The sequence below is a fragment of the Carassius gibelio genome, chromosome A12 (genome assembly GCF_023724105.1).
Source record: "Carassius gibelio isolate Cgi1373 ecotype wild population from Czech Republic chromosome A12, carGib1.2-hapl.c, whole genome shotgun sequence".
Taxonomy (NCBI): domain Eukaryota; kingdom Metazoa; phylum Chordata; class Actinopteri; order Cypriniformes; family Cyprinidae; genus Carassius; species Carassius gibelio.
The window spans coordinates 3,038,607-3,054,219 of NC_068382.1; the positions used below are offsets into that span (position 1 = coordinate 3,038,607).

Sequence of the window (15,613 nt, forward strand, 5' to 3'; positions counted from 1 at the left end):
TATACAGGTATATTGTTGCAGTTTGTACAAAGAATAAATGTAAATTGCAGTCCTGAACAAACTATTGGTATATTCTTGCAGATATGTCAATAAATTATTAACACATTTTCTCACTTATGGCTGATTATTTGAATTAAAGCAGTGTTCAAACTTTATGATAATTTAATGTTTTTTCTTTTTCATTTTTTACTTTCCATAATATTTATGTAAAACAGCTTATTAAACATTAAAAGCTGAAGAAAATAACAGAAAATCTCATGTAAAATTACAGCAAAAAACTATTTTTGAATTACGGAAAATTACCGTTACTTAATGTGCCCGTTATTTAACGGTATTTTGCCGGCACCCCAGCTGCCGGAATTTTACGGGATTTTTTTTTTTTACAGCAGCTGTAGTCATCGTATTAGTATTTTATTTCCAGAATTGTTTATTCCGAGTTGTATTGTGGTAAATACTGCAAAAGGTAGAGGCAGTAGCTCACCAAGTGCAACTATTACATGTCATCAGAATAATGGTGCCCCCCATAGTCCATCGAAAATACATTTTAGTCGAAAAATAACAAAAATTATGACGTTATTCAGCATTGCTGACATGATTTCTGGCGTGCCCAATAACAAAGATAACACATCAGCATTGTCGTATGTCAACAGTCACAGCAGTCGCGCTCACAACAGACCCGGAAGAGAAGACAATGCTGAATACATTCATAATTTTTGGACCAAAATGTATTTTCGATGCTTCAACAAATTCTAACTGACCCTCTGATGTCACATGGACTACTCTGATGATGTTTTTATTACCTTTCCTGACATGGACAGTATACCGTACTTATCTTTTCAATAGAGGGACAGAAAGCTCTCGCGCTAAATCTAAAATATCTTAAACTGTGTTCCGTAACTATCACTATAGCCCCACTAAAAATGGCCTAGCGTCACCCATGCTTCTTAGAACCTTTTCAAAGAACCAGGACAAATGTTTAAATTGAAAGCTCAGGCATTCATGTGGTACCAACACAAGGGACTGAAATCTGCGTTCTGATTCGTTTCTAGTACATACCAGTTACATAGGTACCAGTGCCTGAGAAAAACTGACTTATTAATAAACTGAACGCAGGTGAACAGACTAAGACAATCAAGACTGAACACAGGAAACTAGGTCAAATGAACTAACTGAGCCCGTCCACATGAACGCAGGCATTTTCAGAATGGCAGCTTTTTCTGTATGGTTTGGCCATTCATCCACATACAAATGCAGCACCAGGTCACTGAAACCAATTATTTTTTTAAACCTCCTGCCACCGTGAAGATTTTCAAAATCACTGGTTGCAGTGTTATCGTGTAGACAGTGAAACTGGAGATTTCGGTTATCTCCGCTTACTGGAAAGTTTGACAGGCTTCTGATTGGCCAACATGGCTTTAGCTGAGATTATATCACCATCTGTTGGTTTCGCATGCTCTTGACAGTGCTTCATAGTATGCGTTTGTGTTTTCATGTGGACAAAGATTTTTAAAAAACAGAAGATGGTAAAAAAAATAAAATAAAAAAATAACTGTGCATGGCCTAAGGGCGGGAGAACAGAAATAGGAAACATTAAAAAAAAAAGTAAAAAAGACCATGACAATAAACTAGTAATTTGGTAAAAAAAGTTGGTAAAATGGCAAAATGGTGTCAGTCACTGAATTTCAAATGTACACACACACAAAACTATAATTTAAGGGATTCACTACCATATTTAAATGCATTTGTCATACCTGAAATTTTACAGCAGTGGTCTCCAACTCTGCTCCTGTTGAGCTACCGTCCTACAGATTTCAGCTCCAACCCCAATCAAACACACCTGAAGGGTTGGAACTGAAGTCTGCAGGACCATATCTCTACAGGAGCAGGGTTGGAGAGCACTGCTTTACAGTGTGTTGTTGGCCATTGGGCCTCATTCATTGAACTTAAAATATTTGTGTAAATAATACAAGTAATTTCCCCATAAAGTGGACCTTCCCAAGAACTCTCCTCCAGATTAAACATCATAAACCTCAGATTTCATAGTTAAACTTGTGTATGTTAATGAATTCCAGTCATTTGTAAATAGACCATACATGCATGCATTCACAATTAGCATAATTCCTGCCCATGAATTACAACTGTGTGAATTACTTTGTGAAGGAGTGAAAGCATTTAATCTTTCAATCAACTGCCAGAAAACACACAGGCAGTGCTCAACTTACTCCAGCATCAGTTGTTTCAACATCCCTTCATGTCCTCAACTCCACCAACTTATTTACGCTTCTTGCTATTAATACTTTCTTCCACATACTTGTAGACCTTGAGGGTTTTTAAGAGTTCAAGATAAAGCCACATCCTCAAGCTCCTACACTGTGGACAGCAAGTGCTCAGTGCTGTGTTCGACACCATAGATCATGACATACTCATAGATCGATTACAAAACTATACAGGTATTCAAGGGCAGGCTCTAAGATGGTTTAGATCCTACCTGTCCGATCGCTACCATTTTGTTTATTTAAATGGGGAGTCATCTCATTTATCACCAGTAAAATATGGAGTGCCACAAGGATCCTTCCTAGGTCTCCTTGGTAATATTATAAGAAAATATGGAATTAGATTCCACTGTTATGCTGATGATACTCAGCTATATATCTCAACGAGACCAGATTCAACTTCTAAATTATCTAAGTTAAGAAAGTGTGTTAAAAATGTAAAAGATTGTATTACCAATAATTTTGTCCAATTAAATTCGGATAAGACAGAGATATTAATTATTGGACCAAAAAACACTACACAGAATCTTGTAGATTACAATTTGCAACTAGACGGATGTACTGTTACTTCCTTTACAGTCCTACAAAGTCCACTAAAGGAGGTAGAGCCTTTTCATATTTTGCTCCCAAACTCTGGAATAGCCTTCCTGATAATGTTCGGGGTTCAGACACACTCTGTTTAAATCTAGATTAAAAACGCTTCTCTTTCGCCAAGCATTCGAATAATGTATCTCTTAAATTGTGAGTGTAGTTGCATCTGATCAAATGCGCATTCTCATTTTTTAGCTTGGGTTAAACTAATTAATTTTACTTTGTTAGATCAGCAGCTATGCTAATGATGTTCTATTTGTTTCTATGTTTTGGTAACTAGGATTTACACAAGCTCCAGTCTGGATCCAGATCACCTTAGAAGAGATGATGCTGACCCCTCAGAGGACCCCAGATGATGCTAACCCAGAATCAACAAACATAACTAACAAATATTGCTACAAGTTTGACTGCATCATATAATAATTATTAATTATTAATAATATTAATAATATTCATCGTCTGGCTGACTACGTCTTGTATTAATTTTCTTAAAATCCTGTCATATGTGCACAAACTGAAAGTCACAACTCATAAGCTTTTTATATATAAAATATTATTAAATTAAATTAAATGTATGCATTTAGCAGATGCTTTTATCCAAAGCAATTTACAGTGCATTCAGACTATCAATTTTTACATATCATGTGTTCCCGGGGGATCGAACCCCCAACCTTGCTCTTAATAAAACGGCGCTCTACCAATTGAGCTACAGGAACACTATATAGTAATATCAAAATGCAGTGTCAACAGTTTGCCTATAAGAAAACAAAACATTTTGATTTTTTAACACACCATTTACCTTTTTTGTTGTACTGACTGACATTTTGAAGACTTATGAATCCGAAAATTTATGTCAGAACAGATTTATGAATGATTTAAACACACACACATCTTTCTGCTTTTGTTTCATGAATGAGTGAATACAGTATCATATCCTCATGTGATGAAGCAGGTTGTTCCCTTTCAGTCAGTAATGTTCGAAGTTAAGTCAGTGACTGACAAAATTTGGATCACGCTAGAAAGACAAATCACCTTTGAGTATTAACAAAACAAACCAATTAATTTTGGCATGCGAGATTTGCATTGCACGCCGCGCCCTGCAGCACGGTTATATAAGGAGAGTGCATGCAGTCGCACATTCAGCTTTTCGCTTTGGAGCTGAGCCTTTCAGCTTCCTGAGCAGAGTGTCGTGAAGACAGCCTTTTGACGGTTGAGTGTTGTTGTCACGTCACGTCACGTCATCGGGGGTTGCCAGTGCTGCTGCTTTTCCCGGAGTGCTTCAGTTTCCACTCTGCATTCCTGGGCGCTTCAACACTTTGGTGTTCTAAAAGAGCAACTAAGAGATAATTTCAAAAAGGGCTCCACAAGTGATGGGGTGTATTTTAAAAGAGGTCTTTCCATCCGTGCGTTTCTGGATGTGGTGGCTTCTTGGCTCCATTTGACTGTCACAATCACTGCATCGTGTGCCTGGGCCTTGAGCATGCAGAGGCAGCATTCATGAATAAATCATGTTCTCATATGACCATTGCGACCATTCTAATTCCTCTGCGCAGAGGAGGACTACTTCGGCACATGGCAAGGGTGATCTCAGGGTCACAGAGAGGGCTTCCCAGCTGAGCAAGTCTCCACAGGCCCCTCACTCCTCTGCCGTATCGTACCCTCTGGTGTACCATGATGCAGATGCTGAACTCTTGGAAAGGGCGGGGCCCAGCACTTCATCCGGCCCACCAGAAGATGACCTTATGTCCTGATCGTCTCCTGCAAGTCTACCAGGCCAAGGCGTTAAAGCAGTTGCACGAGGGTAGTTCTGACCCAGGTGTAATGCAGGAGATGCGTACTGCGATGGACCTTGCCCTAAAGGTGACAAAGTAACGGCGAGGCCCATGGATAAGATAATGCCTGCTTTGGTGGTCTAGGAATGCCACCTTTGGCTTACCCTGGCTGATATGAGGGAGTTCAACAAGCACTGCTTCTTGGCCTTTACTAAGAGAAGCACTGCTTCTTGGCCTTTATTAAGAGAACCACTGACGTCGTGGCCTAGAGGTTAGAGAGTTTGACTCCTTACCCTAAGATTGTGGGTTTAGGTCTCAAGACAAAAGTGCCCTTGAGCAAGGCACCAAACCCCCAACTGCTCCCTGGGCGCCACAGCATAAATGGCTGCCCACTGCTCCAGGTGTGTTCATGGTCTGTGTGTGTGTTCACTTCTGTGTGTGTGCACTTTGGATGGGTTAAATGCAGAGCACAAATTCTGAGTATGGGTCACCATGCTGTATGTTATGTCACGTCACTCACTCACTTAGTTCTGCTTGTTCGATTTCTGGGTGCCTGGCTAGCATTCCCCAGACTGTCTCGCTGGCTCGGGAACACCATCAGAATCAGCTATATGATTCAGTTCTCCCAAGTTCAGGGGCATCCGGATCACCTCTGTGCTGGACAAAGATGCTCCCATTTTGCGAGCAGAAATTGCTGTTTTGCTGGTGAAGGACGCAATATAGCCGGTCCCTCCAGCCGAGATGAAGTTGGGGTTTTACAGCCCATACTTCATTGTACCCAAGAAAGGCAGTGTGTTACGACCAATCCTGGACCTGCGCGTTCTGAACCGGGCCCTTTAAAAGATCCCGTTCAGGTTCTTAATGCAGAAACTCTGAGGGGCAAGTGTATCAGTACAAGGTCCTCCCCTTCGGACTAGCCCTGTCGCCTCATGTCTTCACCAAGGTCATGGAGACAGCCCTCGTTCCACTGAAGAAAGGAGGCATACACATTCTCAGCTTCCTCGACGACATGTTCATTTCGGCCAAGTCCTGAGCTCAGTTATGCGAACACTGGGATGTAATACTCAGCTACCTCAGCTGGTTGGTGCATTGTGTCAGCTGCGAAAAGAGAAAATTCTCCCCTGTGCAGAGGATTTCTTTTCTCGGTATGGCTTTGGATTCAGTCAACCTGAAGCACGTCTCTTGATAGAGTGTGCTCAGCTGAACTGCATGGAGTCGTTCTGGGGCGGGAGGGCGGTTCCACTGAAACTTCAGCACTGGCTTCACGATCGAATCCCGAGATGGGCATGGCAATGCGGCACGCACCTTGTCTGTGTGCCTGTTCTGCTGACAAACATTGAGCCCGTGTTTGGGCCTTGCTCTTCTGTGGGCAGGGGTCCCCCTAGTGCAAGTGTCCAGGCTTGTTGTTGTCTCAACAGATGCCTCTGTCATCGGCTCGGGTGTCATGTGCAATGGGCATGCAGCATCAGGCACCTGGACAGGGCCTCGCCTGCAGTGGCATATCAATTGCATATCCAAAACATCAACAACCAGGGTGGTCTACGCTCCCGTCGCATGTCGCAATTCCCCCACCATCTCCCCCTTTGGAGTCAGAAGCATCTGAAATCGTTTTGTGCTGTTCACATCCCAGGTGAGCTCAATCATGCAGGGGACCCTCGGCACAGATTTGCTGGCACACAGCTGGCCTTGGGGCCTACGCAACTATGTTCAAGAGAAGCAGGAGCAGGTCCTCTAAGTAGCCCAAAACTGTCCCAATCGGACTTGGTTCTCAAAACTGATGCTCCTTGTGACAGCCCCTCCTTGGCATATTCCTCTGAGGAAGGATCTCCTTTCTCAGAGAGGGGGCACCCTCTGGCACCTGCGCCCAGATCTGTGGAATCTCCAGCAGTGGTAAACACCATCACTTCAGCTAGTGCACCCTCTACGAGGCACGCCTACGTGCTTACAGGAGCCCTTCGAGCCTCTGCAGTCAGTAGAGCTTAAGTTTCTGTCCATTATGCTTGCTGTGCCATTCCCCTCTGCGGACCGGATATGTGCGTCTAAGTGCTTCTTAGTTCAGTTTACCTTTTAGCAAAACCTGTTGAAGCCAGGCGTAGCGGATCAAGCATGTTTTCATTGGCTTGTTTTGTTAATACTCGAAGGCGATTAGTCTCTATAGCGAGATCCCAATTTTTCAGTCACTGACATATTCCCTCCTTCAGGGAACGAGTGTTACCATATGTGACCGAGACGTTAAAAAGAGGAGGATATAAAATGACAGTAAAGACATCTTGTTTTTCTTTCTTTTGTGTATATACCTCATGTGAAAATCAATGTGTTATTCAGTGCATTGTGTTATCGAGGTTTAAAATACCTGTAAAGTTTGTCTTGGTTAGAGTTCTGAGAGCCGTTCGATTTCATTGCAGCAGAAACTGTCTATGAAACAAATCAATAGAAATTGTATGATCCTGTAAAATGAATATATTTTGCTTAGAAACATCATATCAGATTGTGTGTTTGTTTTGTGTTCATCTCATGGCATACTTGTTGGGGGGTGTATGCTGGAGGAAGTGGCCGGTTCTGGGCAGGATCCTGAGCACTGGATGGGGGATCAGAATTCACTGGAGGGTCAGAGGTGAGCAGAACAGGATAGCAACCCAGAGGAAAGGCTGAATTTTCCAGATCAGCAAGAAGGGCATCTACAAAGAGTTATAGAGAAACATCATGGAAAAGTGTAAGTCAAGTCTCAGAGGGGCTTTTTTTCTTTCATTTGAATTATTGGTTTATTTGTTTTGCTTTGTTTTTGTTTGTTTGTTTGTTTTTTTAAAGAGAGAGTTTACTGTATATCACATGGTAGTAGAAAACTGACAGATGGGGGAATAGAACTGGGGACATGCCACAGTTGAGAAAAATATGATTCTGTAAGTCATAATAACAAGAAACTTTCTCATAATTATAACTTAGTACATCATTATACTGAGAAACTTTCTCGTAATATTGACTTAGTATCTCCTTATACTGAGAAACTTTCTTGTAATAATGAGAAAATTTCTCTGAATATTGACTTAGTTTCTCGTAATAATGAGAAACTTTCTCATAATAATTACTAATAACTTTGTCATAATGACTTAACATCTCATAATAATGAGAAACTTTATCGTAAAAATAATGACTTAATCCAGCAAAAAATTGAACTCCCTTTTGTACAGTTTACCAATCTGTCCACATCAATGTAAATTGACATTCTGTACCCACAATTTAAAATCCGTCCTCACGGATTGTAAAACCGTGCACAGTTTATTTATTTTTCTCATCCCGGAACCTAGGGGGGCTCTGTAGAAAAAGTCACTTGTTTTGGGCTTGTTTTCACAGGCCTGGTTGCTTATTTGTCTCGCAACATCTGGCAACACTTTTCCCAGTTCGTTTTTTATTCAGCGGAGGTCATTTAGGAGAACAGCATCTCCTAGTCTCTAGCAACATTAATACACTGTAGTGTCCAATAGATGAGCTGCCACAGATATAGCCACACCAGTACGATTGCTCACAGAAAACTTCAAAGATTCAGTGAAAGCATTCTATATCTAGAAAGAAATCTCAACTAAAGCCTGTTTCACACGTACTCTGTCTGCAGTGCGTGTGCATTGAGTGTAAAGTCTAATGTGTTTCACAGGCTTTTTGGCTAGGTTTAAAACAAAGTGCACTTTTAGATAAAAGTCAACATATGCACTTGTGTCTTTTGGAGGTAGAAAAACAAAGTTCTTTACGACCCACGGGATTGTTTTTAATAAAGATTTTTATGTAAAAAGCATGAGATGAGTTTTAATTTTAAATATTTGTGATAACCTAACACAAGAAAGCTATATGCTGTGTTCAAATGTTTTTCCACTTGCTTGAGCAAATTAATATATTACAAATCTAGAAGCCAGATGCATTTAATAAACTGTTTATATTTGAGTTTAAACGTGAGGATCACAATGCTGAAAAAGCACTTTTTGTATTTAAAAATAAAAATAATGGATAAATGTTGTGTTTGTGGTAAACAGCCGCGGATCAGTAGCGGACTGCAAACACGTCTTGTGTGAAAGCACAATGAGTCCGCAATGCTTCTGCACCACATACATAACGCACACGGACTGCATACACACTGCAAACGAACTGTAGATGGAGTATGTGTGAAACAGGTGTAAGCTCGGTGCCGACTACCTGGAGTTATGCAAAAAGCGACACAGAGAAACATCATATGCAAGTTTTTCAAAGCCATGAAAAGAATGAAAAGAAAGAGTAAAGATACAAGGTAGCAAGTACCAAATACATATATGTTTCAAATGCATATTACACCATATTGCTGCTGCTGCTGTTGTTCTTACAATAAGCAAATTTAAAAGATATACCATAAATGACATGCCAAACCTTTTTATCAAATCATGACTCCACATAAAATATAAAAAGGTGTAATAATTTATCCAGTTTGATAAAATAAATGAACACGAATAAGATAAAGAGCCATGTGCAATGCCATGGCACATCTACAATAGCCGAGAGAGAACAAACGATCTGCAAATGAAAAAAACACCTGCAAATTAAGGAAACATCTTCATCAATTTGACAGAATAAGCACTGCAGATTCTCACAATACAGTACTGTTGTCATGATTCTGCCCTCGTGTCCTTGATTTTTTCCTAGTCTTGAGGCAGGATCATGACAGACCCGTGTTTTGTGTACAAGCACATGGCCTTGCCTTTGGGCCATGTGCTTGTGTTGTCTCGTTCCCTTGCCCCGCCCCCCTTGTTATCCTAGTCGTGTCGTGATTGTCCTATCTGTAACACCTGTCGTGTCTTGATTAGTCCCCCTATTTAGATCTCCTAGTGTGCTCTGTCTTGCGTCGGTTCATTGAGATTTGTTCCACAAGAATTGTGATTTGTGTGTTCCTCACCTGTGATTGAGATATTGTATCCTGTATAACCGTGAGTGTTATTTGTAGTTAGTGTTCTCCTGTTTTGAGTCTTTGTTTATCTTGATTAATCAGTCCTGTTTAGTTATTGTTGTATCTGCCCTAGTCCTGTTTTCCCCCTCGTGGGTTTTGTTTTCCCCTTTTTTGTTAAATCCTGTTTCGTTACTTCCTGTCTGCACCTGAGTTCCTCCCTTACCAAAACCTTGACAGAATGAACCGACCACCAAGGAACTCAGCAGGCAGGAGGGCCTCTGAGCTTCAGCGTCAGGCGGAGTTCCGGAGGCTGTGTTGGACGTCATCCCCCGCCGACAGGAAGGGGGTCACCCTCCCATACTCGCCTGAGGGGGAATGGGTCCTCCGTAATTATGCCCGGCTGTGGGAAAGCATCTCCCAGGAGGAGCCACAGAGGTCCCCTCCACCTACCCAGCTGCCAACGATCCCTGAGGGTCGTGTCCTGGCTGTGGCAACCCTGGGGGATCAGGCAAGCCCCTCCCAGAGTCCTGAGGTGCCCTCCACAGCCTGCAGTCTCCCCATGAAACGAGGGAGACGGTTTTCATGGGAGTCAACTTCTGAGTCTTCGGCGTCCGAGACTGCCCTGCCCGAGACCAAACTCCCCCAACCCGCCTCTGACCCAGCTGTGGCCTCTGCACCGCGCCCAAGGAGGAAGAGGGGGCCTGCCGGTCCTGTGACCCTGTCTCCTCCCGTGCCAGCAGCGGAGAGCGCTGGCGTGCCCGTGCCAGCAGCGGAGAGCGCTGGCGTGCCCGTGCCAGCAGCGGAGAGCGCTGGCGTGCCCGTGCCAGCAGCGGAGAGCGCTGGCGTGCCCGTGCCAGCAGCGGAGAGCGCTGGCGTGCCCGTGCCAGCAGCGGAGAGCGCTGGCGTGCCCGTGCCAGCAGCGGAGAGCGCTGGCGTGCCCGTGCCAGCAGCGGTGAGCGCTGGCGTGCCCGACCCAGCAGCGGAGAGCGCTGGCGTGCCCGAGCCAGCAGCGGTGAGCGTGCCCGAGTCAGCAGCGGTGAGCGCTGGCGTGCCCGAGCCGGCAAAGAAGAGGGCTGTATGCAAGTCGGCAGTCGTGAGAGCGGAGGAGAGTGCCGCGGCCGACTCTGCAGCAAGGACTTTAGTACAGTGTGTCTCATCTCGTAAGGAGATGCCAATTGTCTTAGCGGCTAAAGCCTTTTCAGATTATTTGTCTAGTCTTGTCCGTATCCTAGAAGTCCCCGTCAGTCCTGTCTTGTCCTCAGACCCTGTCCCCAGAAATCCCGAGTGTCCTGATGTCGTCTCCCCGTGTCCCGTAGATGTCGTCTCCCCGTGTCCCGTGAGTGTTGCCCCGTGTCCTGCTGATGTAGTCATGTATCCTGTTGATGTGGCCCCGTGTCCCGTAGATGTCCCGTGTCCTGTTGTCCCCCCGTGTCCAGTAGATGTTGCCCCGTGTCCCGTAGATGTCCCGTGTCCAGTAGATGTTGTCCCCCCGTGTCCAGCTGTCGTCTCCCCGCGTCTCGTAAGTCTTGCCCCGCGTCCCGTAAGTGTTGCCCCGCGTCCCTTGTCTGCTCCTATCATGTCCCCTGTCAGTTGTCCCGAGACCCCTCCCCGCCCCTCACCACCCAGACCTGCCCGTACCCCCCGTCGTCAGCCTTCGTCCTGTCCTCCTAAAACTCCTGCCCCACCCACTCACCCTGGTCTGTCCCCCATGAACTTTGTGGTCCCGCCTCCTCCCCTTCCCTGTTTGTTTTTTTTGATTTGTCACCCTAACCCTGCCGTCGTGTATTCATGTCTGCCTTTGTTATTATTTGTCATGTCTTGTTGGTTTGTGTCGGTGTCCCAGTCCGTCATGTCTCGTGTTTGATGTTCCCTTGAGGAGCGTCTGGAAGCCGCTCCTTAAGGGAGGGGTTCTGTCATGATTCTGCCCTCGTGTCCTTGATTTTTTTTCCTAGTCTTGAGGCAGGATCATGACAGACCCGTGTTTTGTGTACAAGCACATGGCCTTGCCTTTGGGCCATGTGCTTGTGTTGTCTCGTTCCCTTGCCCCGCCCCCCTTGTTATCCTAGTCGTGTCGTGATTGTCCTATCTGTAACACCTGTCGTGTCTTGATTAGTCCCCCTATTTAGATCTCCTAGTGTGCTCTGTCTTGCGTCGGTTCATTGAGATTTGTTCCCCAAGAATTGTGATTTGTGTGTTCCTCACCTGTGATTGAGATATTGTATCCTGTATAACCGTGAGTGTTATTTGTAGTTAGTGTTCTCCTGTTTTGAGTCTTTGTTTATCTTGATTAATCAGTCCTGTTTAGTTATTGTTGTATCTGCCCTAGTCCTGTTTTCCCCCTCGTGGGTTTTGTTTTCCCCTTTTTTGTTAAATAAATCCTGTTTCGTTACTTCCTGTCTGCACCTGAGTTCCTCCCTTACCAAAACCTTGACAACTGTAGAATGTAGAATCTTGCTTGTTGTGGTCTGTATATTTGTGTGTTTCTGTACTTGCAGCACGTTTCAATATTTGGTTGTGTTGTGAGAATTTACCATGCGTTTCTGTATTTGGTTATGCTGTGAGTGTTTGCAGTGTATTTCTGCATTAGGTTGTGTTGTGAGTGTGTTATGTGTTGTCAAATTGATATTTTTTTTTTTTTTCAACTGAATCAGCTAATCAGGGTCTTCAGGATCACTTGAAAAGTCAGAGGCCAGGTGTGCTGAAGCAGGTTTATACTCACCTCCTGCAGAGTTCAGCTCCAACCCTAATTAATACTCACCTGCCTGTGGCTTTCTAATAACCCTTCAGACCTTGATTAGCTTTGTTCAGGTGTGTTTAATGTTGAAGCAAAACTCTTCACGGCTGTGGCTTTCCACAACCGATGTCCGCCACCCCTGCTCTCAGGGGCCCAACTGCACATTTGCAGAGGGGTACACAAAACCCCCCTGTATTCTACAGTCATGGCCAAACATTTTGGCAGTAACACATTTTGGGTTTTGCAAAGTTTACGGCTTCAGTATTTGTAGATTATTTTCCACGTTTCTATGGTATACTGAAAAACAACGATAAGCACGTAAGTTTTAAAGGCTTTTGTTGGCAAAATGACAAAAATATGAGTCAGTATTCGCAGTTTTGACCCTTGTTCTTCATATACTCTGCAATTTGCTCTGACATGATGTATATTAGCTTCTGGGCCAAATCCTGACTGATGGCAATCCATTCTTGCCTTATTAGTAAGAGTTTATCACAATTTGTGGGCTTCTGCTTATCCACTCGCCTTTTGAGGATTGACCACAGGTTCTCTATGGAATTGATATCTGGGGAGTTGCCTGGCCATGGATCCAAAATGTCAATGTAATGATGTTCAAGCCACTTCTTCCTGACTCTTGCTTTGTGACATGGTGCTCCATCTTGCTGGAAAATGCATGGATCTTCACCAAATTGCTCATGGAATGTTTGAAGAAGTCGCTCGTACAGGATGTGTTTTTTTTTTAATACTATTCTTTATTCGTGGCAGAGATTTTGGGCAGAATTATGAGATAACCCACTCCCTTGGTTGAAAAGCTACCCCAAACATTGATGTCTAAGGATGCTTCACTGTTGGCACAACACAGGACTCATGGTAGCGTTCACTTTTCCTTCTCGGAACAATCGATTTTCCTAATGTCCCAAACAGTCGTAAGGGAGTTTCATCAGATAATAACTTTGCACCAGTTTTTAGCAGTCCAATCCTTGTACTTTCTGCAGAATGTGGAGGTGGAGATGGTCCTGTTGCTTGCTGGACATGGGATGTCCTGAAGTCTTCTTCACTGCAGTCGAACCTCACTCTTTGGACGTAACCATTGCTAACAAGAACACAATGACTCGAAGGACTTCTTACCTCCTTTTATAGCAATCAGTCTGCTCTTACAATCTAATTAGTATGATAGTGATTTCACCTAAATAGTACTCATTCATACTTTTACATGTGCTGCTGATATGAATGGTCATTTTGTGTCAGGATCAAAAAACAGTGAATTAATTTTTTTATTATTAATTGTTTTTCTTTTGTGTGCAAAGTTCATTTTTGGCCAATTAAGCTTTTACCAATTATTTAAAATGCATCTGATCACTCTACACACCAATCTAGAAACCATGTGAATGGACAACAACAGCTTAAGCAGCAAACTTTGCAAAACACAAAATTTATGTCAATGCCAAAACTTTTGGTCATGACTGTAGTAGCCCCTCACACTAACTTATGCAGAAAACTTTCTGCAAGTCAAGTTACTACACTACAAAAACAGATGTGTCAAAAAACAATACACATGGTTGTGTTGACAGCTGTCTGACACATGGTGTGTGAGATTTTAACACACATTAACCGTGTTTCCACTATCGAGCTAAGACCGGGCGTGCTAGTGCGTGCCAGGGCCAGTCGCGTTTCCACTGTCACTTCCGGGGCTTGATCGTGCCTCGCCGGGGCTTCCTCGGGGCCAACGGCCAGGGTTTTTTGGCCCGACGAAAACCTTGGGCCAAAGCGGGCCAGCTGGGGCTAGAGGAGGGGTTATGAACAAAGGCAGAGTTTCTCCGTGTCTGGAGAGCGTCAGCGCGGATCATTTCAGAAAGATAACAGCTTTAACAGCAGCATTAAAGACGTTTTAAAATAAGTCGAGCTCAAAACTCACTCTTAGTTAGCAGCAAGTGTTTGAAATAACTTGATCCGATGTGGATTATAATCACTAAACAAGGAAGAAATATTTATAAGCGATGTAAAAGACTATGCAGCTAAACATTAACGTTACCATAGTAAACATGGTAAATATGACCGCTTGGAGAAATCAGACGTCAGCTTCTTATTCTCTATCACAATTGTGTATTTATTAAGTAACATTTTATCTGTCTTCTCGTTTCGTGAGTTTAGCTCCACGTTGCATGTCATCAAAATATAATAATAATTTTTGTTTGGGAGCTTTTATAAAAATAGCGAGTCTGCACTGCGAATCATTTCAGAAAGATAACAGCTTTAACACCAGAATTAAACACTTTTTTTTTTTAATAAGTCGAGCTCAAAACTCTCTTTCAGTCAGCAGCAAGTGTTTGAAATAACTTGATCCAATGTGGATTATAATCGCCATACAAGGCAGAAATATTTATAAGCGATGAAAAAGATATGCACGCTAAACATGTTACCATAGTAAACATGGTAAAATATGACCGCTTGAAGAAATCAGACGTCAGCTTCTTATTCTCTATCACAATCGTGTATTTATTAAGTAACTTATATTATCTGTCACAAGCCTCGTCTCGAGAGTTTATCTCACGTTGCCTATCATAAAAGAATATAGCCTAATAATGTTTTTTGTTAGGGAGCTTTTATAAAAATAGAGATATTATCATTCATTCTAAATATGACGGCTACTGTGGCTAATAAACAGAAACAGACTCGACTGAATAAGCAGGCTATTTTCATGAGCGTTAAAAATAAATAAATAAAATAGAAATAAGTGTATTTATGTGTGATTAATTTTGAGTCCTGATAAATTAAATCAATTCTATAGTTAAAACATCGATGCTTTTGAATTTGAATATAGCTTTAACAAAGCATGCAAACAAACGGCCGCTTTTATCATGTTTGTTTTGTGATCGCGCATGTTCCAGTGACTTATTTCTTAGTTTTCTGATAACTTCTCTTTGTTTGTGAAATGATGGGGTTGCATGACGTTGTTCTGAGAGGCGTGTAAAGGGCGTGTTTTAGTGACATGCAGCGGAGCTTCAGGCTCTGACTGTGGAAACCCTGCGCTATTCTGGCCTCGGTGCTAATGGCCCGAGGCTATGAGCCCCGCCCGGCCCGCTTTAAGCCCTGGCACTAACTGGACGACAGAGGAAATGCGGCTAATGTGTAATAAAAAAGGAAAAAATCATTAATAAAATAAATATACAATATATACATCTCAATTTATTAAACTTAAAATATTAATGTCTATTTTTTGTCAGCCAATCATGTCGTGCCTTTTGTCTTTTTAAACTGCGGCGGCCCCGCCTCTTTTCACTCTGGCTGGCCTGGTTTGAGGGGAATCACAATGCTGTTGTACTCAGATCTATCCATAAGTTAC

General features: G+C 43.0%; 1 protein-coding gene across 2 annotated transcripts in view; it reads right to left on the reverse strand.

The window, feature by feature from the left end:
* The window catches only part of LOC128025682 (transforming growth factor beta-1-induced transcript 1 protein), a 128,911-nt gene that overhangs the window by 98,377 nt on the left and 14,921 nt on the right, over positions 1–15,613 (reverse strand). For both annotated transcript variants that reach the window (XM_052612178.1, XM_052612179.1), the window contains 2 exons: positions 7,160–7,314; positions 6,990–7,051 (listed from right to left, as the gene is read on the reverse strand). In XM_052612178.1, the coding sequence (XP_052468138.1) occupies positions 6,990–7,051; positions 7,160–7,314 (217 nt within the window). The remainder of the gene's footprint in view (positions 1–6,989; positions 7,052–7,159; positions 7,315–15,613) is intronic.